General features: G+C 37.3%; 1 protein-coding gene and 1 pseudogene across 2 annotated transcripts; both read left to right on the forward strand.

Moving 5' to 3' along the window:
- Positions 1-10,314: 10,314 nt before the first annotated feature.
- LOC308625553 (olfactory receptor 8S1-like) lies at positions 10,315-11,232 on the forward strand (the record flags this gene model as incomplete). Its single annotated transcript, XM_081249863.1, has 1 exon — positions 10,315-11,232. One exon carries the CDS (start codon positions 10,315-10,317, stop codon positions 11,230-11,232), a length of 918 nt encoding a protein of 305 aa, XP_081105989.1.
- Positions 11,233-19,157: 7,925 nt separating this feature from the next.
- Positions 19,158-20,087, forward strand: LOC308625741 (olfactory receptor 8S1-like; annotated as a pseudogene). The gene has a single exon. The product of its transcript is annotated as an olfactory receptor 8S1-like (transcript).
- The last annotated feature ends 6,690 nt before the right edge of the window (positions 20,088-26,777 follow it).

Here is a 26,777-nt window from a genome sequence, read left to right on the forward strand (position 1 = left end):
TAGAGAATGAACATCTTTGGGGGGCCATCCTGTCTACCACAGGAGGCTACATTCTGACTTTAGGATGGTGGCTATCTATGGGTAGGGAGGAAGAGATTGGGAAATGGTATAAAAAGAAGACTTCAAATCTACAGCGTCCTATTTTTGAAAAATAATCTGAAGTAAATATGGTAAAAGTTAAGATTTGTTAAGTATGCATGGTGTGTAGTGGATGTTATTTATGTTTTTCTAGTCATTATGTATATTTGAAATGTTACATAATAAAAACACTTTTTAAAATAAATGAAAACAAAAAACATTAAAAATACTGAAAATGGTGTTTTATGCATCTCGGTGTTTTAGAACAAATGCATTCTTGTGTCAGAGATCATAAATAAACCATAGAGAAGCTTTAGAAGAGTGGTTGGTGCAGAAATGGTTGCCAGGTAATATAGTTATTACTTCAGTACATTTGGGTGTGAGGAAATGCAAGAATTTGGTCAGATGTTGTAAGGGTATATGGGACTAGGAAAGTAGTTTTAGAAAATAATATATGCTATGAAAACACACACAAATAGAGAAGCTAGTTTGAATGTGCTAACTGCTAAATGTAAAAGACAAATGGAGAGGAAAAATTGAATACCAACTAGAAAAATAGCAAGTTTGAGGGAGCTTGGTCCCAGAGAAAGCAGAATGGAAAAATATCTAAAGCATAGGTGGAGGCATTTGTCTTGGATTGAGAAGGACATCTCCTCTACTGTATTAGCTCAGTACATATTTTTCATAGCAAAATGTCATAGTCTGAGTGGTGGAGATTGAGAGAGAGGAAGCTCTCCTGTGTCTTTTCTTGTAAGGACACTAATCCCATGATGAGGGTCCCACCCTAATGACCTCATCTAAACCTAATTATCTCCTGAAGGCCACATCTCCAAATACCATCGCACTGGGGCTTAGGACTGCACCATGTGAATTTTGTGGGACACCATTCAGACCATAGCATCTATCAAATTGAAGGAGGGAGTAAAAATAGTTCTATACAGAAGTATGTAGTCACAGATAGGAAGATAGGTAAACATGTTCTTATATATTGGATACCAAAAAATGCATTCAATGAAGTATCCAAGCTCTCAATCTATAACAAAAAAGGAAAGACAAATAGAAAGGTAAGGGTATCAGTGAGAATTCTAGCATACTACAGTAAAGACATTCAAAATTAGGAAGGAAAGAAACATGCCATTTGGGAGGAGACACCATGGCTTTCCTATTTTATTATTTTGCTTTTTTACTTACTAACATCTCTCATTTTATTTAGATACACAGTAGTAGGGGGTACTTTGTTATTGTCTAAACCATTCATGAAATTCCACTCTCCTTTCCCAGATAATCAGCTTCCCAGTCTTCCTTGCAGCTAAGGGTATTCATGTGACACAGTATTAGCCAATGAGTCTGAGGGGCACCCTCTAGAGGAATAATCTTTGCACTCCTCTCTAACTTGAGGACACAGGGAGGGGGAAGGGTAAGCTGGGACGAAGTGAGAGAGTGGCATGGACATATGTGCACTACCAAACGTAAAATAGATAGTTAGTGGGAAGCAGCCGCATAGCACAGGGAGATCAGCTCGGTGCTTTGTGACCGCCTAGAAGGGTGGGATAGGGAGGGTGGGAGGGAGATGCAAGAAGGAGGAGATATGGGGATATATGTATATGTATAGCTGATTCACTTTGGTATAAAGCAGAAACTAACACACTGTTGTAAAGCAATTATACTCTAATAAAGATGTTAAAAAAAAACTTACACAGTTAAAAAAAAAAAGAATGTGATGCTAGGAGCTACAGAACCTGTAGTGAGACTATGAGGGAAAGGGAAAAATATCATAGTTACATTGAAGCAATAACTTTACTTATCATGGAAATGCTGAATAAAACCCCAAATCTCATTACTGCCCCCATTCCCAGACTTCTCAAGTAAAAATAAACATTCTTATGGATTAGACTATGGCTATTTAAGTTTTCTCTTATTTTCATCCAAATGCATCCTAACTGATATGCAATGCTAAGATAGAGGAAGAAACCAATCTTGGAAAAAAAATAAACTAAGAAGCTTCAAATTCTTTGCATATACTTCTTTTGATAGAAATATGTAATAAGAACATCCATTGCTTTTAAAAAAGTAGGGAGCAAAGAAAGAATGATAAAAATTGAGATTAGAGAAAAAGCAGACAGAAGAGTAAAGTATTATAAAATATGTAAATTAGCAATAGCAAGTAATAATAATAGAATAGGAATGGACTAAAATTATCAGGGACTTCCACTTCGGGTAACTACTAACTAGATCACTTGGACCAACACACATTTAAAAAATTTTTAAAAAGCTGAAAAGCATATTTTTAAGATCTGCTCTAAAGATATTTGAAAGCTAAGAAGGCAGTGAGTAATTATGGAGCTGTCATCCCAAAGAAGAAGAAAAGCCAGAGAAGCAAGCTTTGCATTTAGGGTTCTCTTTTTCCTGTAAGGGCATCTTGAAGAGGTGATTGAAAATATGAAAAGTTATTTTGACAGTTTCCTAAAGTTAGTGGGGAAAATGGAATTCAGGGACCACCAGGGTGGGTTGGAACCTTAAAGGGCAATACCCTGAAGTAAAGGTGGATTGGAAGCAGAGCAGCTTTGTGTGGGTTGGAGCCCAGCTTCATTTCAGTCCCCAAGTTACATGAGGGTCATCCAGTATTGCTGATGCCCATGGTTGTCTGACAGAAGCAAGTAAAAATTTTCTCTGGAGGAAGAGAATATAATTCAGAGCCTTAAGTTATCTCCATAATTTTTCATAATAATATCCTATTCTCAATAGAAAAAATTTAACAAGAATATGGGGAGACAGAAACTAGAGGCAGTGGAAACAGATACAGATGCTTAACTTAAAAATAAATATTTATAGAGATTAAAGAAAAGATTGAGAATTTTGGCATAATATTTTTGGAAACTATAAATAATCTTAGTGAAAATCTTGAAAAAGTAGAACTCAATAGCTGAATAAGATCTTAATGGATAAGTTTAAAGGAACTTAGTGTTGAGGAGTATACTAATAACTTATAGGATAGGCAAGAAGAAAATATATACAGTAAGGCACAAAAAGAATAAAGAAAAGAGTATGAGATACATAATGCATAGATGCAGAAGGATACCATACATTTACATGGAGTTCTAAAGAAGAGGGAGAATTAGGCAATACCTAAGAAAATAGGGCAATATGTAAGACAACGAATGAAAATATTCCAAACTGAAAAATTATATCAACTATAAATGCTAGGAATTCTATAAATATACCCCAAGTATGATAAATTAAAAGAAAGTCACACTTTGTCCCATCATAATAAAATTACTGAAAGTCAAAACAGAAAATATTAAGCGTGGCAAGAGGGAAAGGAAAGACAAATTAGCTCCAAAGAAGTACAAGTAGACCAACAACTGACTTCTCAAGAGAAATATTAGACTAACAAGAAGACAGAAGACAATGAGGTAGTATATTAAAAGTACTGGATAAAAAAAAAACAACAGCCCTCCCCCATTAGGATTCTGTGCCCAGTAAAACATCCTTTAAGAATGAAGGTGAAAGAAATACATCATTAGAAGAGTTGCACTAAAGGGAAAATTAAAAGGAGTTCTTCAAGGAGAAGGAAAATGCCCTCAGATGGAAGTTCTTATTTTCTTCTGGCTTATCTTCTGAGTCACCTCTTCAGCTTTGTCTAATTTGTGTTAAACTTATCCATTGAAATCTATTTTCAGGTATTGAACTTTCAATTCTAGATATAGAAAAAATTGAGCAAAAAAAAAAAAAAGTCAAACATGTAGGTAAATTTAAATGACCGTTGATCATATAATAGTGATAGAGGCGGCGGCGGGGTCGACGTGGGGTCAGCAGGCCGCTCTGAGGCGGGAGTGCGAGCGGGGGCGTCAGCGTCGGGCCCAGCGGCTGGAGGCCAGACTCACCACACACACCGCTCTCTTTTGAAAGGGTAAGAAAAAGAAGAGGAAGAGAGAGCAACTACAGGAATCTACACCGAAACCCCCGCCAGGTGGAAGAGGTTAACTGTCTGCTGCCCACAAGCACGGAGACCCCAGACCGGTTGGGACCTAAAGTTTGATGATCTTGACTCCTGATTACCTCACCACCAGCCTATCAGAAGAATGTCCATGAGCGGATCACATACCCACAAACCCCGCTCCCTCACCCTGTCTTTAAAAACTTTTGCCTGAAAGCCTTCGGGGAATTTGTGTCTTTTAAGCACTAGCTATCCTGGCCTCCTTGCTTGATGCTCTTCAGTGAACGCTGCACTTTCCTTCACCAGAACCCAGTGTCAGTAGATTGGCTTTACAGCGCGTGGGCAAGCGGACCCAAGTTTGGTTCGGTAACATCTTCAGGTGAGAGCAGTTGACATGCCACGGTTTGGAACCATTAGCCTGGAGCAGAATCACCTGAAGGGCTTGTTAAGTCCCAGCGTAATGGGCCTCACGTGCAGAGCCTTTCAAAATAAATAGGTTGGGGGGGCGGAGCATTTGCGCTTCTAACAAGTTCCGGGAGGGAGGATGGTGCTGCTGGTGCAAGGACCACGCTTAGAGAAGAGCGGAACAAGAGAGGTTAGTGCTTATAAAGATTTCTATATTATCCAACTTCAGCTACTAGCAACCTAGGACCAATCTTGCTTATGTATATCCCTACCCCGTCCTCCTCAGCAAATTGTTTTGAAATGAATATCAGAAATTGTTATTTTGTTTGTAAATATATCAGTACTTATCTCTAAAATATAAGAATGTTATTTTCTTCATTGTTTTATGTTAATCTATAGAAATGCGATTGGTTTTTGTGTGTTTATCTTGTATTGTGTGACCTCACAGAGCTCGCTTACTTGTTCTTGTTTTTTGCTTTTGGTGATTATTTGGGTTGGTCTACATAGATAATCATGGACACCTGCAAAGAGATTTATTTTTTCCTTTGCTATCTTTGTGCCTTTTATGTCTTTTCTTGCCCATTGTAGTAGCTGGAACTTCCTGTAGTGAGGAGAATGAGAGTAGTGAGAGCACGTCCTTGCCTTGTTTCCAGTTTTAGAGGGAAAGTTTGTGTCTTTTGCTATTAAGTAGGATGTTGGTTTTAGAGGTTTTTTTTGTTTTTTGTAAATCTTCTTTACCAAGTTGAGGTAATTCCTCTGTAACTTTCTGAGAGTTTTTATCATGTTGGATTTTCTCAAATAATTTTCTTTAGCATGTTGGAATCGTGGATTTAATTTGATTTTCAAATGTTAAATCAACTTTGCATAGTGGTTTTTTGCAGAGGGGTCGGTTTATTTTTTTTGTACTGTCTTTGGTGTCAGGATAATACTGGTCTCATAAAATGAGTTGGGAAAACTGCAAAGGAACCTTCAAATTTGGCCATGGAATGGTAATTAGTGACCAGAGAGCAATGTAAATGATTAGAACAAAACTTTCACTAAGCTTTGGAATTAACATGAGGTTGAATATTGTCAATGTCAATATTATGAACATTATTTTTGTTAAAATGAGTCTAAGCTGGGACTGAGTGAGAGATTTTAGTAAATATAAGTGAGTTTGTGTTGAAGAGAAGCAGCCAGTAAAGATGGAGACGGTTGAGTAACCCAGATTAAAGACAAGCACCTGGGAGTGCTAAGTGGAAAAGAACCAGATTTGTAGGTAGAAAGATGTTTGTGGTTTTTTTATTGGTGTTGTGGATTTGGCTCACGCTGGCTCAGGAGGGCCCACTGTTAAAATTTCAGGAAGTTTGCAAGACAGTTGACTTCACGTTGGTAGCTTAAAATTAACCAGAGTAGGAGTATTTACACTATGGAAATTAGAAAATAGTACAAATCAGGATTTGAACTTCCCGTCACTGCCAGAGCCTGTTTTAAATATTTCCCAACATATCTCTGATTAGAAGACTCAGCTGATGGAAACACTATCAAATTAGATAAAACATTTAACATAAAGTTTACAATTGTAATTGTCTCTATATGGTGGTAAACAAGTCTGTAAAATTTCACCTTTAAAAGCAACAAACTGATGTGTATGTACCAAACATATGCCAACTAAGTACTGGGAGGCTTGGGGAACTGGTATAAATTTTAGTAACATTTAGATATGTGGTTTAGGATTTGATTTCTTTGTGAAAGCATCATAAGGAAACAGAGCTATATGTATATTTTTAAATGCAAAAACTGTGTTAGATGATGCAAAAATTGGCTATATGATTGATGCCAGTACTGCAAGTCAAGAGCCTAGATAAAATTGTTTAATACAAGGTAGGAAGGGAAAACAAATGTTGTATTTCTAAATAAAAATATTTTATGTAATGTTATTTAAGATAGTTGTATATAATTGTGCTAACAATTATCAGTAGATTTTTATTTTGTAAGTTCCTCAGTGTTCATATATTCAAACTGATGCACAGACTTTTTAAAAAAATATTTAGATTTGGAAAATTAAGTATCGCATTATTTTCAAGTTTCCTTTATAATTAGGAATGCATGCTGTATTGTACAAAAAGGATCATGAATAAATTGTATTTTTTTTTTTTTTTTTTTTTTCGGTACGCGGGCCTCTCACCGCTGTGACCTCTCCCATTGCGGAGCACAGGCTCTGGACGCACAGGCTCAGCGGCCATGGCTCACGGGCCCAGCTGCTCCGCAGCATGTGGGATCTTCCCAGACCGGGGCACGAACCCATGTCCCCTGCATCGGCAGGCGGACTCTCAACCACTGCGCCACCAGGGAAGCCCAAATTGTATTTTTAAACCTGAAAAAAAATAGTGATAATGTCATGTATAATAATTATGTCTTTAATGTGTATCATGATAAAACACTTGACAACATTAGAAAAATTATCTAAAGGTAAGCTATGAGTCACTTAGCTTCAATGGTAATTCCCAGAGGGATCATCCTGTAACTGTTTTTAGCTAATAAGTCCAAAGTATACTTCAGGCTGAGCTTTCCAGAAATCAGGAAGGTCCTAGATGCCGCCTGGGCTTTCAGGTTACATCTTGCCATCCCACTGGCCACCTTAACACACAGGCCCTTCTGGTAGACCTGAGCCTCCTTTGTTAGGATGCTGCTCGTAGCAGTATATCAGTGGTAATAGAGATATGTAAAGAAATGATTGTGCAGTTATGCTAGGGGAAGTATGAAAGAGGTTGCTTTATTCCTTGTTAGGAATTTGAAGTTCTCAGTTTTCCTTTTCTTTCTCATTTTATGGAGTCATAAAGGATAGGACCAAAATGCTACCAAAGTTCAGAAGAGTTTTCTGAAGTCTTTATTTGCAGGAGCTTTTAAGGACTGAGCTTATACATTTGTCTTTATGCACAAAATGTCTAATAGAAAAATCAATGTCAGTTTACACAATGGGACAGTTGTGGTGCATTTTCTATCTTGTGAATTTCTCCTGCACTCAGGCATGCCCACCAGCTTAGAAAACCAGGATGTATTCTGCACCAGGAACAGAGAAACTTGGTAATGTTTTCCTTCTGTTTTCTGATGTTGTTTTCCTGTTCTTGTGCTCCCCGTTTCCCCTCAGTTCCCGCCACTTCTTACCCTTCCCTCATCAGGCCCCTCCTTTCTCCTGCAGTTCTATCATCTTACCTTTGTTCCCCTGGGCTGAGGTAGTGCCCTCCTCAAGTCTCTCTGACATGGTATTCACTTCTGTTACCTAGACTGTTGGTCTGTTCCTCAAAATTACTTCTTGTCCTCCTTTTGGGAAAATTAAACACTTGGGTTAGAGGTGAAGAAAAGAGAATCTAATGATTCTTCAGCACCTCAGTTGTCTTCAGCACCACACTTCAGTTAATAAGTTAAGTCCTCACAACATTCCAAGCTAATTATTTTTAGCTTTCATTTCACATATGGGACAATTAAGACAAGAGTTTCCCTATATCTTACTATACTCCTTGTTTCTGATGCTGACAGCCCACATTATACCAGAAACCTGGAAGCTTGGGGAGGCTAATACCTGAGAACTGTCTATAAGAGGGGGGAGGAGATCAGGAAAATGATAGACTTTGGGCACCTCATGACTCAAAAATAACCCTCTCCAAGCCTTCCAAACATATAGGGTCCAGAAACTAATTGTACCTTTAATTATAGGTATTCCCTATAATTATATACTCATAGGTACGTGGAAGTTGAGGGCACGAGACACTGCATTGGGGCAAACCTCTCCTGTTGGCAGAACTTTTCTCCTGTGCCCTTCCCACAACTGGTTTCATGCAAGCTCAGGATGTCTAAATCCGTTACTGGTTCCTAATCAGATCTGTTCTCTACTAGTAGTAAAGCTCTAGACTATTCTCTTTCTGAGTTTCCTCCATTCACTTACTCATTCACTCATTTGTGCATTTATTTTAATTGTTAAGTAACATTTTTGAGCAACTCCTTGGGCCAGTCACCATGCTAGGTACTTTTGTATGTCCCATTCTAAAATGGACTCCGCTCAGGCCGTCTTTCTTTGGAAGTGATCTAGTCGGCCAACTCCACCTAATTAGGATAACAACTGAAAACATATAGTGGTAGCATTCTCAGAGCTGTTTCCATTCTCAATTTGGAATCTGAAGCATCGATTCTGAATAAATGAAGTATCAAGGACAGTGAAATTGCAGCATCAGGCAAAAAAAAATAAGTGATTTTATTTATTTCTTTGACTGCTTCAGGTAACTCTAACACAGTACACCTCTACCTGTGAGGAAGTATGGTTCCTGATAGTGTACAGTTTCTAGGTTTGTCCTTCATGAAAATGCCCTGTGCAGGATTTTCACTCTTTGGCTTTTATTTATAGGAGAATAAGTTTCCCCAAAGTTTAAGGAATTTCTAGTGCTAGTTAGTAGGGCTCCATTTAGAGATGAGTAAAATGGAGGGGACCTTTCTTTTTGCTGCCCTCCAAAATTACAGTGGGTGCTTCTCTGTATTTCATGACCTGATTTTCCTGTGTCTTCTGCCAATGATGTGATATTCTCAGGATGAATCCAGGTTGCTGTAGCTAGAGCTACAGTAGTGAGTAAAAGAAAAAAAAGTAATAATAATAGAAAATTATTATAATCCCCACATGAGAGGAAGAATTGAGGTTTTTAGAAATAATATACACAACTTACCCTTTTATTTTCCTCCTTTAGAAATCAAGGAAGAGGTCTATATCCAACAGGAATTTTCAAACTCCATCTTAACTCTGAATTCTCACACCGACATTCAAATTTAGTCATATTCTGGATCACTGGATTTGAAAAAGTTTTTGTTTAATTCTGTGCTAGATATCGCTCAACTAGGTGAGAAATACAGGTAATGTGAACTTGATTTCTAAGATAGCTCTAATTCTGGGTGTCGTTTGGATATACATGGGAGAGAAATCCTATTGGGTGGCGGGTCTTGCAGTGTGAGCACAAAAGATAGAGCAGGTCAGGAAGGGTCGAGATGGTGGAGTCAGTAGTGTTGAAGCGTTATCCTGAATCTTTGGATGTAATTTGGATTGTCAGTTTAGAGCAGAGAAAAAGAAGGCCAAACTTTAGAAAGTTAGTGGGTAGTCTATACTTACAAATGGCATGAAGGCACAGACAAGAGCTGAATCTGAATAGATTACCCAAGCTGGGCATGGAGATTATGAGCAGAGTATGTTCTCATACTGGTCAGCAGTTTCTTGTGATCAATTATATAACATCTAGGATATCTCTGTTCTACTTTCTCTGTAATTAATTCCCTTTCTCCTGACTCTGCAAATCTCCAGCCACTACCCCTCTTCACTTTCCATTAATGACCCTATTTAAATATTTAGTGAAAAAATAAAAGCCATTAGATGAGAACTGCTTCCTTCCTAACACCAAATCTATGGACTTCATGCATGTTTGATGAAGTAAACCCTCTCCTGCCTTTGGCCATGCTCTGCTTCTGCTCTGAGACCCAACTGCTCTCAGAGACACCATTTCTGCAGTTTCCTCTTATTCCTCCTGCAATTTCTCCCTCTCTACTAGTTTATTGTCACTTTAATAATAAAACAACAAAAAATAAACTCTAAGACATCAAAGAAAGAACAGTAAAGGTGGAGAGGGAGTTGATCTAGTGTTGGGATCCCACAGAAAAATTACAGGTTTTGGTAAATCTAGAGACTTAGGGGAAGTTTATCATTTCAGAACGTACATTTTTTTTAACATCTTTATTGGAGTATAGTTGCTGAACGTACATTTTTGAGTAGGCATGAGACTTTGTGAATGGAGCGGGTTAAAACACTTGGATATTTGTTAGGCATCAGAAGAGACTTCACCTGATTTTTTTCTTGCATTCCAAAGAAAGTACTGAAGGCAATGAGAAACCACAGCGTTGTCTCTGAGTTCATCCTCCTTGGGCTGTCTGCTGACCCCCAAATCCAGGCTCTGCTCTTTGTGCTGTTCTTTGTTATTTATATCCTGACCCTTATGGGGAACCTGATGATGCTGCTGGTGATAAGGGTGGATTCCCAGCTCCACAACCCCCTGTACTTTTTCCTGGGACAGTTGTCCTTCCTGGATCTCTGCCACTCTTCTGTCACTGTGCCCAAGCTGTTGGAGAACCTCCTGTCTGAGAAGAAAACCATCTCAGTAGAGGGCTGCACAGCTCAGGTCTTCTTTGTGTTTGCCACTGGAGGCACTGAATCCTGCCTACTTGCTGTCATGGCCTATGACCGCTATGTTGCCATCAGTTCTCCTCTGCTGTATGGCCAGATGATGAACAGAAAGCTGTGTATGGGGCTGGTGTGGGGCTCATGGGGCTTGGCTTTTATGGATGCTCTCATCAATATCCTTGTAGCTCTCAATTTAGACTTCTGCGAGGCTCAAAACATTCACCACTTCAGCTGTGAGCTGCCCTCTCTCTACCCTTTGTCTTGTTCTGATGCGTCTGCAAGGTTTACTGCCTTGCTCTGCTCCAGCCTCCTGCATTTCTTTGGAAATTTCCTCTTGATATTTTTCTCCTATGTTTGCATTTTTTTCACCATCCTGAGCATCAGCTCAACTAAAGGCAGAAGCAAGGCCTTCTCCACCTGTTCCTCCCACCTCACTGCAGTGAGCTTCTTTTATGGCTCAGGTTTACTCCGCTATCTCATGCCAAATTCAGGATCCACTCAAGAGTTAATCTTCTCCTTGCAGTATAGTGTGATCACCCCCATGCTGAATCCTCTCATCTACAGCCTGAAGAACAAGGAGGTGAAGGCAGCTGTGAGAAAAATGTTGAGAAAATGTTTCTAGTGTTTCAAATCATAGATTAAAAAATCAGAATGATGAGGAAATTGGGTAGAATTGCAATAAATAATGCCTGCATATTAAGGAGAATTCTCTGATATAAGGATCTGCACGATGCCAACCTCTTTTCTTGAAAATACTTAAGAAAAGTTGAAGTTATTTTCTGGAATGATACCAGTTCAGTCCTAATCAGAGGAAGGTGGATAGATAAACATTTTATCTAGCAATTTTTCTTGCAAAAATATTTAATTTATTACACACAATATGGTAGACATTGTTATTGCCTGCTTAGGCTATCTTTACCATTCTTCCAGTAACTAAACTCCATGTGTTCAATGTGGTCCCAGAGAGACTGTTAACCACAGTGTCCCCAAATCCTCCCCCTCCCCTTCTCATTATTCACTCATTCTTCCTGGCACAGTGGCTGGTACAGGAGTGAGCACATGGTCAATGCTGGACCATTCACTCTCTTAGGATATTTGAAATTGTTTATTTGACCTACATGTGTCCAATAGAGACTACAAATGAAACATTTGTTTATCATTCTTCAAACCATTTACATAGTGACCCACCATCTCCAGCTGTGAGGGGGCCCCATAACAAGAGAAGATTCCCTGGCTTGTACACACTGCTGGACAAATAGCTCTGCCACTGAGCTCTAGTGGTGCTGCAGAAAAGGCAGAATGTGAGCAAATCAACAACAGAGCCAAGTACTGTACAGGGCCTTTGATAAACACCAGGAAGAAACCAAAGGGCTTTTCAACAAAGCCCCTTTAGATCTTGAAACACAATTAGAGCACTAGTGAGAAGCAGACTTAGGTGAGGTATATGGATTAAAATTATCATGGTCAAAAGTTAATTATTATTTCTTTATGAAATTACCTTTTAGTTTTTACTTACTTACAAACTGTCAACTGTCATCCTCCACTTCACTTTGCGCTCCGCAGGAGTAGAGAATATAAGCTCAAAGAGAGCAACGACATTTTCTGGCATCTTCACTACTTTTTCAAGAATATTAAAGTAGTTTCAAACATGCTTGTTGCACAATAAATATATTTTGGATGTATGAATCATGAGCAAGAAACAGAGGATATATCTAGGATGAATTCTCACCAGAGGGCCAAAGCAGTTTGAAATAATTCTGTGAGTAGAATAGCCTATTATGTGAGTGTCAGTCTTTTCCTTCCTGGTGAGCCTAGTTCTGGTCCATGGATTCACAAAGAGTGTGGCCATGGCTGGCAAGGTGGCGGTTATGCAAAGGTTCAACAACATTTTCATTCACCAAGGCCGATCTGCTGTTGCCACTGGTGAAAATTATTTTGCTAAAGGTCACACACAAATTTTGTTAGATATATTATCAGATACCTTCCACTGTTTGTTTCTACTGTGAATTAACAATCCAATTACATTTACTACTTGGTTATTTCTAGGAATGCTGTGGTATTTTGTATACAGATCTTGTATCTTGTTGAACTTGTATCTTGTTGAACTATCTTCCTAGTTCTAATGGCTTGTTTATATATACTGTTGGATTTTTAAAATTACATTTTAATTATTTTATCTTACATAAAGGGAAACAATTTTTTTTCTTTTTCTATGCAATTTTTGTATATCTCATTTTTATGCACTATGCATAATTAGTGCAGTGGCCAGGGCCTCTACTACAAGCATCTTTCTATTGGGATCAGTAAGAAAGCTTCTAATATTTCAGCATTAAGGATGACTGTTCTGTTTCTGATCAATACCTTTAACTTATTATAAGAGTTCTCTTCTAACAATATTTTCCTAAGAATTGGTGTGAAATTTTATCAAGTGCTTTTACTATTTCTATTGAGGATCAGGACTTTTTCTCTTTTGTTTACTAATGTGTAGTGTCCATCACATAATAAGCATGCAATAAATACATGTCGAATAAAAAAATTTATTGAAATAATCATATGGCTTTTATTGTTTTTTTTAAATAATAAATTATATCAACAGGTGCTCTGGTGTTGAAGAACTGTTACATTCCTGAAATCACCCTACTTAGGTAGAGTGGTAAAAACTGAATTAACTTTTGCCGATATTCAACTTAGGAATTTCCTGTTGATGTTCATATGTGAGATAGTATAATTTTTTTCTTGCTTTCATCTGGCATATTCTTTTTTTTTTAAACATCTTTATTAGAGTATAATTGCTTTACAGTGGTGTGTCAGTTTCTGCTTTATAACAAAGTGAATCAGTTATACATATACATATGTCCCCGTATCTCTTTCCTCTTGCATCTCCCTCCCTCCCACCCTCCCTATTCCACCCCTCTAGGTGGTCACAAAGCACTGAGCTGATCTCCCTGTGCTATGCGGCTGCTTCCCACTAGCTATCTATTTTATGTTTGGTAGTGTATATGTCCATGCCACTCTCTCACTTTTTTTTCTTGCTCATTGCAGCTCAAGGTTTGGCAATTTTGTGTCATTTATTGCTCTTGCTGGAGAGCTGGAACTGGAAACTCCATATGGTAATCTCAGTTTCTGTGTGACGTATACAGCTCGTTCTCATGTGGAGAACTATTCAAAATCTTGTCAATTGATTGCACAGTGGAAATCATTATGATTTGTATATAAATCCTAGGTAACTTTTTTTTTTAAGGTGTTGGGGGTAGGAGTTTATTAATTAATTTATTTTTGCTGTGTTGGGTCTTTGTTTCTGTGCGAGGGCTTTCTCTAGTTGTGGCAAGCGGGGGCCTCTCACTATCGCGGCCTCTCTTGTTGCGGAGCACAGGCTCCAGACACGCAGGCTCAGTAGTTGTGGCTCATGGGCCTAGTTGCTCCGCGGCATGTGGGATCCTCCCAGACCAGGGCTCAAACCCGTGTCCCCTGCATTAGCAGGCAGACTCTCAACCACTGCGCCACCAGAGAAGCCCAATCCTAGGTAATTTTTACTGCAGTCTAACTTATGTAATAATACTGTGGATTTCCAGGTTTGTTTAGTAAAGCTTTGCAAAATAAAACCTAACAAAGCACTTCCCTTATCCCACCACAGAGCATATGAGGTATCTAACTGAGTAAGGAGCAGCACATAAACCAAAATCAGGACACATTTAAAAAAAATAGGTGATGGTTGTCTTTGGCACCTCTCACTTTATACTTTCCCCCTAATGCCAAGTGCCCCTCATAAAGTAAGGGACTTCAAGCTAATACAGACCATTTAAAAACCTGTGTCTTGGTTACATAGATTGGCTTGTATTCCAAAAGCAGTGTCATTTATTCATTCATGTTTTTCACTATTACATTCTGAGCAACACATGGATTATATATTATGCTTGGTACCCTTTGTCTAATTCTGAAATGAACTCTTCTCAGGGAATTTTTCTTTAGGCAGGAGCCAACTAATTTTCTCTTTGTTTCTTAATATCTAGAAACAAACCTATTATGTTATGTTCCCAAAGCTGTTTATTTTAAATTTTGAAATAGATTTTGAAGAAATAAATCAATAATGATGATATTTCTGCCACAGTAAAAGTGAAAATTTTAAAATAATTTTAAAAGCACTTTATTGAGGTTTGATTGACAAAGAAAAAGCTATACATATTAAATTTGTATGACTTGATGAATTCGAAGATGAGTGGACATCTGTTAAACCATCAAAACAATCAATGCATAAACATATCCATCACCATCAAAACTTTCCTCCACCCTCTTTATTATTATTGCGATTTTTTGTTTGTGATAATAACACTTAAGGGCTAACCTCTTAACCAGTTTTTAAGTATACAATACAGCATTATTAACTGTAGTCACTATGCTGTACAGGAGATCTCTAGAACTTACTAATGTTGTATAATTAACTTCATACTTTTTGACTAATACCTCCCTCTTACCCCTTCCTCCCAGACTCTGACAACCCCATTCTACTCTCTGCTTTTATGAGTTTGGCTATTTTCGATTCCTCATATAAGCAGTATCATGTAGTATTTTTCCTTCTTTGCCTGGCTTATTTCACTAACTATATAGTCCTCCAGGTTCATCCATGTTGTTGCAAATGGCAGGATTTCCTTTTTTTAAGGCTGAATAATATTTTATGTATTTATGGCATTTTCTTTATCCATTAATCTGTTGATTGACACTTAGATTGTTACCATGTCTTGGCTACTGTGAATAATGTTGCAATGAGGAAGTACAGATATCTGTACAGATATCTCTTCAATATCTAGATTTCAGTTCCTTTGGAAATATACCCAAATGATTGCTGGATTATGTGGTAGTTGTATTTTTAATATTTTGAGGAACTTCCATACTATTTTCCTAAGTGACTACCGATTTACATTCCTACCAACAGCATGCCAGGTTTCCCCTTTTCTCCACATCTTCACCAACAATTACTTATTGTTTTTTGATAATAGCCATCCTAACTGGTATGAGGTGATATCTCCTTGTGATTTAGATTTGTATTTCACTGATGAGTAGTGATGTTGAACACCTTTTCGTGTACCTATTCGCCATTTGTATGTCTTCTTTAGAAAATGTCAATTCAGATCCTTTTTTCATTTTTTAATCAGACGATGATGATGATAATGATTTGCTAATGAGTTGTAACAGTTCCCTATATATGTTGGATATCAACCCTTTAACAGATCTATGGTTTGCAAATATTTTCTCTCATTCCTTAGGTTGCCTTTTCATTTTGTTGATTGTTTCCTTTGCTGTGCAGAGCTTTTTAGTTTGATATAGTCTCACTTAGTCTATTTTTGTTGTTATTTCCTGTGCCTTTGATGTCATATTCAAGAAAACATTGACAAGACCAATAATAAGGTTTCCCCAGTGTTTTCTTCTACTAGTATTATAGTTTCAGGTCTTACATTTAAACTTCTAACACATTTTGTGTTAATTTTTGTGTACAGTGTAAGATAAGGATCCAATTTCATTGTTTTTCATGTGGATATATAGTTTTACCAATACCACTTATTGAAGAGACTGTCCTTTCTCCATTGCGTACTCTTGGCACTCTTGTTGGAGATTGACTTTGCATGCATGAGTTTATTTCTAGGCTCTTTATTCTGTCCTGTTTGTGTGTATGTTTGTTTTTTCTGCCAGTACTGTACTGTTTTTATTATTCTAACTTTGTAATATATTTTGAAATGGGGGTGTGTGATACATCCAGCTTTCTTCTTGCTCAAAATTGCTTCAGCTATTTAGGGTATTTCTGTGGTTTCATATGGATTTTAGAATTGTTTTTTCTGTTTCTGTGAAAAATGCCATTGGTATTTTGAAAGGGATTGTGTTGACTCTGTAGATCACTTTGGTTGGCATGGACATTTAAAAAATATTATTTCTTCCAATCCGTGAAGACAGAATATCTTTCCATTTATGTGTGTCTTCTTAAGTTTCCTTCATCAAAGTCAGAGTTTTTACTATAAAGATCTTTAATCTCCTTGGTTAAATTTATTCCTAGGTATTTTATTCTTTTTGGTGCTATTGTAAATGGAATTGTTTTCTTAATTTCTTTTTCAGCTAGTTAGTTGTTAGTGTATAGAAATATAATGTTTTTCTATATTGATTTTATATACTACAACTTTACTGAATTCATTTATTAATTCTAACAGTTTTTTGTTGTACTTAGGGTTTTCTATATATAACATTGTATTATATAACAATAGAGACAATTTAAATCCTTCCTTTCCAATTTGGATGCCTTTTATTTCTTTTTCTTGCCTTCTGGCTAGGACTTCTAATATTATATTGAGTAAGATTGGCAAGAGTGGGCATCCTTGTCTTGTTCTGATCTTAGAGGGATAATTTTCCATTTTTCACCACTGAGTGTGATATTAGCTGTGGGTTTGTCATATATGGTCTTTATTATGTTGAGGTATGTTCCCTCAACACTTTGCTGAGAATTTTTTTATCATAAATGATGTTGAATTTTGTCAAATGCTTTTTCTGCATCCATTGAAATTATCATGTGGTTTTCATCCTTCATTCTGTTAATGTGGTATATCAGATTAATTGATTTGTGTGTGTTGAGCCATCCATGCATCCCAAGAATAAATCCACTTGACCATGGTGAATAATCCTTTTAGTGTACTGTTGAATTCAATTTGCTAATATTTTGTTGAGGATATTTACGTGTATGTTCATCAGGGATCTTGGCCTATAATTTTCTTTTCTTGTGGTGCCTCTGTTTGGCTTTGGAATCAGGGTAACGCTGGACTCATAAAATGAACTTGAAAGTGTTCCCTCTTCTATTATTTGGAAGTGTTTAAGAAGGATTGGTATTAATTCTTCTTTAAATATTTGGTAGGATTTGCCAGTGTGTGTTGGCTCTGAAATCATACAAAAACAAGCCTCATCCCTGGCTACAGTGAACCCTTACTTGAGTTCCCTTCCAAGTTGCTTTGTTCTGGGGTGATCTCAGGATGAGCCCTGGGAGCCCCCATGAACAATGTTGCTATACACAAGAGTGAAAGAGGAAGAATTTAAGAAAGTATCTCCTTTATCCTGATGCCAAATTACTGTAAATAAATGTCCAGATATTGTCCACAGTTTATCACTTTACATTATTAGTATTGAATCCATCATAAATGTTAACTTTCAATATGATTTTCTATTTCTTCCTTACAATGGTATTCTCAATATTGACTTCACAAGCTAAACAGTTTTATCACTTACTGGATCTGAAAGTGCTACAAACCAGTGTACCACTGAGAATTCAGGTAATTGGGTTTTATTCCTCACCTGGGCTTGGGAACTTAGCTATTTAGTCAATGAATGGACAAAAGGATAGGTTTCTGAGTCTTCAATGATGAACTAAATGAACCAGTGTTGAATTAGAACATCAAAGGCCAGGATGGGCCTCTAGATTGAGGCCAGAGTATTGAATAGTTATATTGAGACTCAGGTGAAGTCTAGAATATCAAGATAGTGTGGGAATATATACACAAGCCTTAAAGTGTGAGGATAGAGTTTAGATGACCATGTGGGACCTTAAAACCTGCTAGAATGGCTAAGACAGGTGTGGTGACTACATATATTATTGGATATATTGGTTTTAGGGTGAGCATGGTGTATCTACCCAGAGCATTGTTCTATTACTGGGAACAGCTTCTTATGACTCATTGTAATCATAGCATTGTCTACAAAAACCCACCTAAAATATCCCTGGGCATGATAATCTAGGCTACCAATTTTTTAAAAATTTATTATAATTGTATTAATGTATTTTAAAATTAAATGATAACATGATGCCACTAAATAAAACGAGAGAAATTTAAAACAAGAAAATTCCAAAGCAATCTAATTCCACATTCAGTCTCTAAATTCCTTCATGTCATATTGTCCTCCTACCCCCTAATGGTTTCTTACACTTCACCTTGGCCTCTATTCCCATGACTGAACACTTAATTTTATCATTATCATGCTTTTGTAATTTCTTGTGTGCATGTGGGCATGCTCACAGACATACACATGCATAACCAATGAATTCGTTTACACTTTATGGAAAACAAATGGAAGCAATCAAATGTAAATTCCCTTAACTTCTTGTACTCTTGACCTTCCCTCCTTGACATAAAAGAGACAAAGTGCCTCTGCTCCTAACTAAGTCCTTTTCATCTAGATTTAGTGCTCTGTTTCTCAAGTTAGTTCACTCCTGAAATTTTTTTCTCCATATTTCTCTAATATCAGCAAACTTTCCTTTTCAAATGTATCACTCTGAACCACATAAAAATACTCTAGCTCAAAAACAGATTATAATAAAAAATAGTAATATAGTTGATTTAAAACATCAATGGTACGATGATGACCAGGAAGTGAGCTTTTAAATATCTGAATGTGGATTGTGAGACAGTAATGAAAAAACATTTATGCAGAATAAGATCTAGGTGCTGGGGTAACTGAGAGGCATTAAAGGACTTTTGATGGATCTTCTTTTTTTGTTTTCCAGAGAGAACACTTCTCTATATGGCAATGAAAAACTACAGTGCTGTCAGTGAGTTCATTCTCCTTGGACTATCTATTGACCCCCATACTCAGCCTGTACTCTTCGTGCTGTTCCTTCTGATTTACCTCCTCAATCTGATGGGAAATTTCTTAATGCTGCTGATGATTAGGGCTGATTTTTACCTCCACATACCCATGTACTTCTTTTTGAGATGACTCTCCTTTCTGGACCTTTGCCACTCATCTGTCACAGTCCCCAAGATGCTGGAAAATGTACTTTCTGAAAGTAAAACCATCTTTGTAGAGAGCTGCCTGGCTCAGGCCTTCTTTGTTTGCCACCAGGGGCACTGAGGCATGTCTGCTGGCTGTGATGGCCTATGACCACTATGTAGCCATCAGCTCCCCCTGCTCTGTGGCCAGGTGATGAACAACCAGCTCTGTATTGGGCTGATGTGGGGCTCCTGGGGCCTGGCCTTTGCTGATGCTCTCATCAACATCCTCCTGGCTGTCAATTTAGACTATTGTGAGGACCAAACTATTCCCCACTTCAGCTGTGAGCTGTCTTTCTTCCATCTTTCTTGCTTTGATACCTCCACCAGTTTCACACTCCTGCTCTGCTCTTCTGTCTTGCATCTCTTTGGAGCCTTCATTATGATTGTTTCTTCCTATGAGCACATTGTCTGCACTATCCAAAGCGTCAGCTCCACCTCAGGCAGAAGCAAGGCCTTCTCTACCTGCTCTTTCCACCTCACTACTATTATTTTGTTCTATGGCTCAGGTTTCCTCAGCTATTTCTTGCCAACCTCAGGCTCCACTCTGGAGATGATCTTCTCCTTGCAGTACAGTGTGATTACTCCCATGCTGAATCCCGTCTTCTATAGCCTACAGAACAAAGAGGTGAAGGCAGCTATGGGAAGAATGTTTAGAAAATATTTTAATTCTCTCTTGTAGTGTACACAAAATGATAATGAAAGAGGAGCTGAACTGTTGTGCTACATGATCAAACAATGGACTTTAAGGAGAGTTTCTTGATTGTCCATGCTGCCAGATATTACAGGGAACATAGTGGCATTTATTTCCTCGGAAATACTTCTGAAAAGGACAGAAAACTCTTATTTTAGGATGATTCAGGTTCAGTCTTATTTGGAAAAGGAGAAATGAATCACATAACCCTCTTTTTCAAGGGATCATTTTATTAAAATGTTGATTTATTATTCATATTATGTGGACATCTATTGCTATTGTTGCTTATTACTTCTTCATGCTTCTTCATATAATTACACTTCAAGTCCACAGGAAGACTGATTTTCTCAAATTTACACGTCCATAAAGTGAGGTGATCCTATAACCCACGATAGACTAACCATTCTACCCTTTCTCCCGACAGTGCATTGAGGCAAGGTGTGAAACGAAGACCCAAGTGAGGTTATTTAGAATCCTTCTCTAGGAAATTCAGATATTGAGCAGGAAGAAACAACAACAACAGCAACAAAAAACCCATCATTCAGAATAAAGTCAATCTGACCGTAGTGCCTAAAGAGACCACGAAACCCTGTTCCCCTGGCAATTGTCCTTTCTGAGGTCGTATTTTTAATAGAGATGGTAATAATAGCTAATTTGTTACATTTCTTAACTCGTGTCACAAAGTGCGCTAAGTTCCTGGAATAGACAGGATGGCCTCCTGAAGATGATCTCCTAATCCCTGGAACTTGTGAATGTGTTATGTGACAAAAGGGCTGGGCAGATGAATAATGTTATAGACCTTAAAAGGGGTCAAGTAATATAGATTATCCAGGTGGGCTCAATCTAATCACATGAATCCTTAAAAGCAGGGAAACTTCTCCAGCTGTAGGCAGTTATGATGAGGCAGAAAGGGAAGGTCAGAGATAATATAAGCATGAGAAAGACTCAACCCACCATTGCTGGTGTGGGTCCATGAGCCAGAGATTGTGGGTGGCCTCTAAAAGCTGAAAACAACCCCCAGCCAAGAGCCAGCAAAGAAATAGGAACTTTAATCCATGGAATTCATGGAACTGAATTCTGCCAACAACCTGAATGGTGTCTCTCCTAGATCCACCAGGTAAGACCTACTGACTTGACTTTGGCCTTGTGTGACCCAGGGCAAAAAATCAGTTGAGTGCACCCATATTTCTGACCTTAAGAACTATCAGAAAATGTATTTGTGTCATTTGAAGCCACTAAATTTGTGGTAATTTGTTATGGCAGCAATAGAAAATGAATATAGTACCTTTTATTATCCTACTTAGTTATCTCAACAGATATATGAGATAGGTTTATTGTTAGCTTTCCTTTACTGATGAGGAAATGAGACTCAGGATGTTTGTATGCTGTCCAGCAATTCATAGCAAGGAAATGGTGGAGCTGGAATTTTAACCCATGCAGTTTGAATCAAGTCCACACTCTCAATCACTGTAGTGCTGCTTCCATTAAGTCTATGAGGCTCGCAAATACTTTCTATAATTATATTTGCTATTGGATTCAGTTGCTTACAAAGAATGGTAATTAATACCACTAATACCAAAGGTGAGGTTCAAGCAACAGAACTTTGGATAAATGCAAAGTATTTAGATTTAGATATTTAGTTAAGATTTGGGAAAAGATAGTAATCGCTATGCTGCCCTTCCTCTTCTATTTTGTGAACTATCCTTTTTTCCAAAAATGTGTTTTCTCTCTTTAATCAGGTTATTTGCAGTCAATCTCTGTTTTTTTCAAAGAAAAATGATTGGTTTTGAAATTGGAACTGGGAGATTGATTTGTAGGCAACAAATATCAGGGAAGTGAGGATATGTAGAATTCGTGATTGTGCTAAGACACGCACAATGAAGTGAGCCGTCTGTCCGTCGTTACTGCTCATCATATGTAATTGCCACTCTTAAGATCCATTGCCTGAGACCATGGACACTGTGCTAATAAGCCTTTCAGTAAGAGGTAGTTGCTAAAATTAAGCAAGTACAAGAGAAAGAGGAATGCCAACACCACAGTGTCTTCTGTTGTCAAGACAATTATTTCATTTCTTGATTTTTAAATTTTTAATTTTTATACAATTTTTAAAGGTTACTTACCATTTACAGTTATTACAAAATATTGGCTATATTCCCTATGTTGTACAATATATCCTTGAGCCTATCATACACCTAATAGTTGCATCTCCCACTCCCCCACCTTTATGTTACCCCTCCCCCCCCACTGGTAACCACTAGTTTGTTCTCTGTGAGTCTGCTTTTTTGTTGTTATATTTTTTAGATTCCACATATAAGTGATATCGTACAGTATTTGTCTTTCTCTGTCTCAGTTATTTCACTTAGCATAATGCCCTCCAAGTCCATCCATGTTGCTACAAATGGCAAAATTTTGTTCTTTTTTATGGCTTAGTATTCCATATTGTGTGTGTGTGTGTGTGTAACACATCTTCTTTATCCATTCATCTGTTGATGAACACAAGTTATTTTCATGTCTTGGCAATTGTAAATAATGCTGCTATGAACATTAGGGTGCATGTATCTTTTACAATTAGTGTTTTTGTTTTTTTGGGCTGTATACTCAGGAGTGGAATTGCTTGGTCATATGGTAGTTCTATTTTTAGTTTTTTTGAGAAACCCTCATATTGGTTTCCACAGTAATTGGTTGTGCCAATTTACAGTTCCACAGACAGTGTACAAGGGTTCCCTTTTCTGCACATCCTTGTCAGCGTTTGTTATCTGTAGACTTTTTGATGATAGCCATTCTGACAGGTGTGAGGTGATATCTTCTTGTGGTTTTGATTTGCACTTCCCTGATGATTAGTGATGTCAAGCATCTTTTCATGTGCCTGTTGGCCATCTGAATGTCTTCTTTGAAAAAATGTCTATTTCGTTCTTCTGCACATTTTTAAATCGGGTTGTTGGGGAAAAAGTGTTTGCAAATGGTATGACTGACAAGGGATTAATATTCAACATATATAAACAGCTCATACAACACAACATCTAAAAAACATTTCTTGATTTTTGACCTTAAGGTTCAGAATGAAATTCAGTGACTTTCTTTCCCTGTGCTGAAAGAATGCCTGTCCTTTTATAGATGTAGAGCAGAGACTATTCAAAAATAACTCAGAGACTGACTCAGTGACTTCACTACAGCAGCAGGTTGCTTATCAGAGAAATGGATGTTGACCAGGGAATTACATCATCTCAGCATCATAGAATATCAGAATAGTGACATCATGGACTTGGAGGACCTGGAGAACCAAGAACCGCCAACCTCTCTAAAACCACCATGTTTCCCTTGCCTCAGCATACTGTGACTCCCTAATGGAATAAAGCTAGTTACTCCTCATAGCCTATATTCTTCCCTGTTGCTTTGTTGAGGTCCAGGATTCAAAACCAACATGGCCTGAAAGATGAGACCAGAATGAGAAAAGGAAAGAATTACATGTTGGAAAAAATATAGTAACAGATGAATTTTTATCTCCAATAATCTAGAGAATATTTCTGGGGATAAATTTTATTTTTTTCTTAACAAATCAGAGTAAATTTAATTTCTATGTAGTGTTGTTTTTTGAACCATTTTTATTTATCTATATTCTTTTATTCAGACATCATTTTACATGAACACCTGAATGGGATCACATCATACAATCTGTTTCCTGTTTTGTTTTGTTTTGTTTTTTTGGCTTGCCATCCTTTCCACATTTTCTCCTACTTATTCTCCACTCAAGGTAACCCATGTTAATCACAGAGTATATATCTTTCTTAGCTTTCTCTGGGTTTATATAGTCACATTCAAACTTATACACATATACGTATATGTATACATATAGAAGTTTTCCACCTCTGTTTAAAAACTGTATAAATACAACTTGTTAATATGGTGTATCACATTGATTGATTTGTGTATATTGAAGAATCCTTGCATTCCTGGAATAAACCCCACTTGATCATGGTGTATGATCCTTTTAATGTGCTGTTGGATTCTGTTTGCTAGTATTTTGTTGAGGATTTTTGCATCTATGTTCATCAGTGATATTGGCCTGTAGTTTTCTTTCTTTGTGACATCCTTGCCTGGTTTTGGTATCAAGGTGATGGTGGCCTCGTAGAACGAGTTTGGGAGTGTTCCTTCCTCTGATATTGTTTGGAAGAGTTTGAGAAGGATGGGTGTTAGCTCTTCTCTAAATGTTTGATAGAATTCGCCTGTGAAGCCATCTGGTCCTGGGCTTTTGTTTGATGGAAGATTTTTAATCACAGTTTCAATTTCAGTGCTTGTGATTGGTCTATTCATATTTTCTATTTCTTCCTGATTCAGTCTTGGCAGGTTATGCATTTCTAAGAATTTGTCCATTTCTTCCAGGTTGTCCATTTTATTGGCATAGAGTTGCTTATAGTAATCTCTCATGATCTTTTGTATTTCTGCAGTGTCAGTTGTTACTTCTCCTTTTTCATTTCTAATTCTATTGATTTGAGTCTTCTCCCTTCTTTTCTTGATGAGTCTGGCTAATGGTTTGTCAATTTTGTTTATCTTCTCAAAGAACCAGCTTTTAGTTTGGTTGATCTTTGCTATCGTTTCCTTCATTTCTTTTTCATTTATTTCTGATCTGATCTTTATGATTTCTTTCCTTCTGCTAACTTTGGGGGTTTTTTGTTCTTCTTTCTCTAATTGCTTTAGGTGCAGGGTCAGGTTGTTTACTCGAAACGTTTCCTGTTTCTTAAGGTGGGATTGTATTGCTATGAACTTCCCCCTTAGAACTGCTTTTGCTGCGTCCCATAGGTTTTGGGTCGTCGTGTCTCCATTGTCATTTGTTTCTAGGTATTTTTTTAATTTCCTCTTTGATTTCTTCAGTGATCACTTCGTTATTGAGTAGTGTATTGTTTAGCCTCCATGTGTTTGTATTTTTTACAGCTCTTTTCCTGTAATTGATGTCTAGTCTCATAGCATTGTGGTCGGAAAAGATACTTAATACAATTTCAATTTTCTTAAATTTACCAAGGCTTGATTTGTGACCCAAGATATGATCTATCCTGGAGAATGTTCCATGAGCACTTGAGAAAAATGTGTATTCTGTTGTTTTTGGATGGAATGTCCTATAAATATCAACTAAGTCCATCTTGTTTAATGTATCATTTAAAGCTTGTGTTTCCTTATTTATTTTCATTTTGGATGATCGATACACCATATTAACAAGTTGAAGGAGAAAAACCATATGATCATCTCAATAGATGCAGAGAAAGCTTTCGACAAAATTCAACACCCATTTATGATAAAAACCCTGCAGAAAGTAGGCATAGAGGGATCTTTCCTCAACATAATAAAGGCCATATATGACAAACCCACAGCCAACATTGTCCTCAGTGGTGAAAAACTGAAACCATTTCCACTAAGATCAGGAACAAGACAAGGCTGCCCACTCTCACCACTCTTATTCAACATAGTTTTGGAAGTTTTAGCCACAGCAATCAGAGAAGAAAAGGAAATAAAAGGAATCCAAATTAGAAAAGAAGAAGTAAAGCTGTCACTGTTTGCAGATGACATGATACTATACATAGAGAATCCTAAAGATGCTACCGAAAAACTACTAGAGCTAATCAATGAATTTGGTAAAGTAGCAGGATACAAAATTAATGTACAGAAATCTCTGGCATTCCTGTACACTAATGATGAAAAATCTGAAAATGAAATCAAGAAAACACTCCCATTTACCATCGCAACAAAAAGAATAAAATATCTAGGAATAAACCTACCTAAGGAGACAAAAGACCTGTATGCAGAAAATTATAAGACACTGATGAAAGAAATTAAAGATGATACAAATAGATGGAGAGATATACCATGCTCCTGGATTGGAAGAATCAATATTGTGAAAATGACTCTACTACCCAAAGCAATCTACAGATTCAATGCAATCCCTATCAAACTACCACTGGAATTTTTCACAGAACTAGAACAAAAAATTTCAAAATTTGTTTGGAATAACAAAAGACCCCGAATAGCCAAAGCAATCTTGAGAACGAAAAACGGAGCTGGAGGAACCAGGCTCCCTGACTTCAGACTATACTACAAAGCTACAGTAATTAAGACAGTGTGGTACTGGCATAAAAACAGAAAGATAGATCAGTGGATCAGGATAGAAAGCCCAGAGATAAACGCACGCACATATGGCCAACTTATCTTTGATAAAGGAGGCAGGAATGTACAGTGGAGAAAGGACAGCCTCTTCAATAAGTGGTGCTGGGAAAACTGGACAGGGACATGTAAAAGTTTGAGATTAGATCATTCCCTAACACCATACATAAAAATAAGCTCAAAATGGATTAAAGACCTAAATGTAAGGCCAGAAACTATCAAACTCTTAGAGGAAAACATAGGCAGAACACTCTATGACATAAATCACAGCAAGATCCTTTTGGACCCACCTCCTAGAGAAATGGAAATAAAAACAAAGATAAACAAATGGGACCTAATGAAACTTCAAAGCTTTTGCACAGCAAAGGAAACCATAAACAAGACCAAAAGACAACCCTCAGAATGGGAGAAAATATTTGCAAATGAAGCAACTGACAAAGGATTAATCTCCAAAATTTATAAACAGCTCATGCAGCTCAATAGCAAAAAAACAAACAACCCAATCCAAAAATGGGCAGAAGACTTAAA

This window comes from Mesoplodon bidens (genome assembly GCF_964165515.1).
Source record: "Mesoplodon bidens genome assembly, chromosome: 11".
Classification (NCBI taxonomy): domain Eukaryota; kingdom Metazoa; phylum Chordata; class Mammalia; order Artiodactyla; family Ziphiidae; genus Mesoplodon; species Mesoplodon bidens.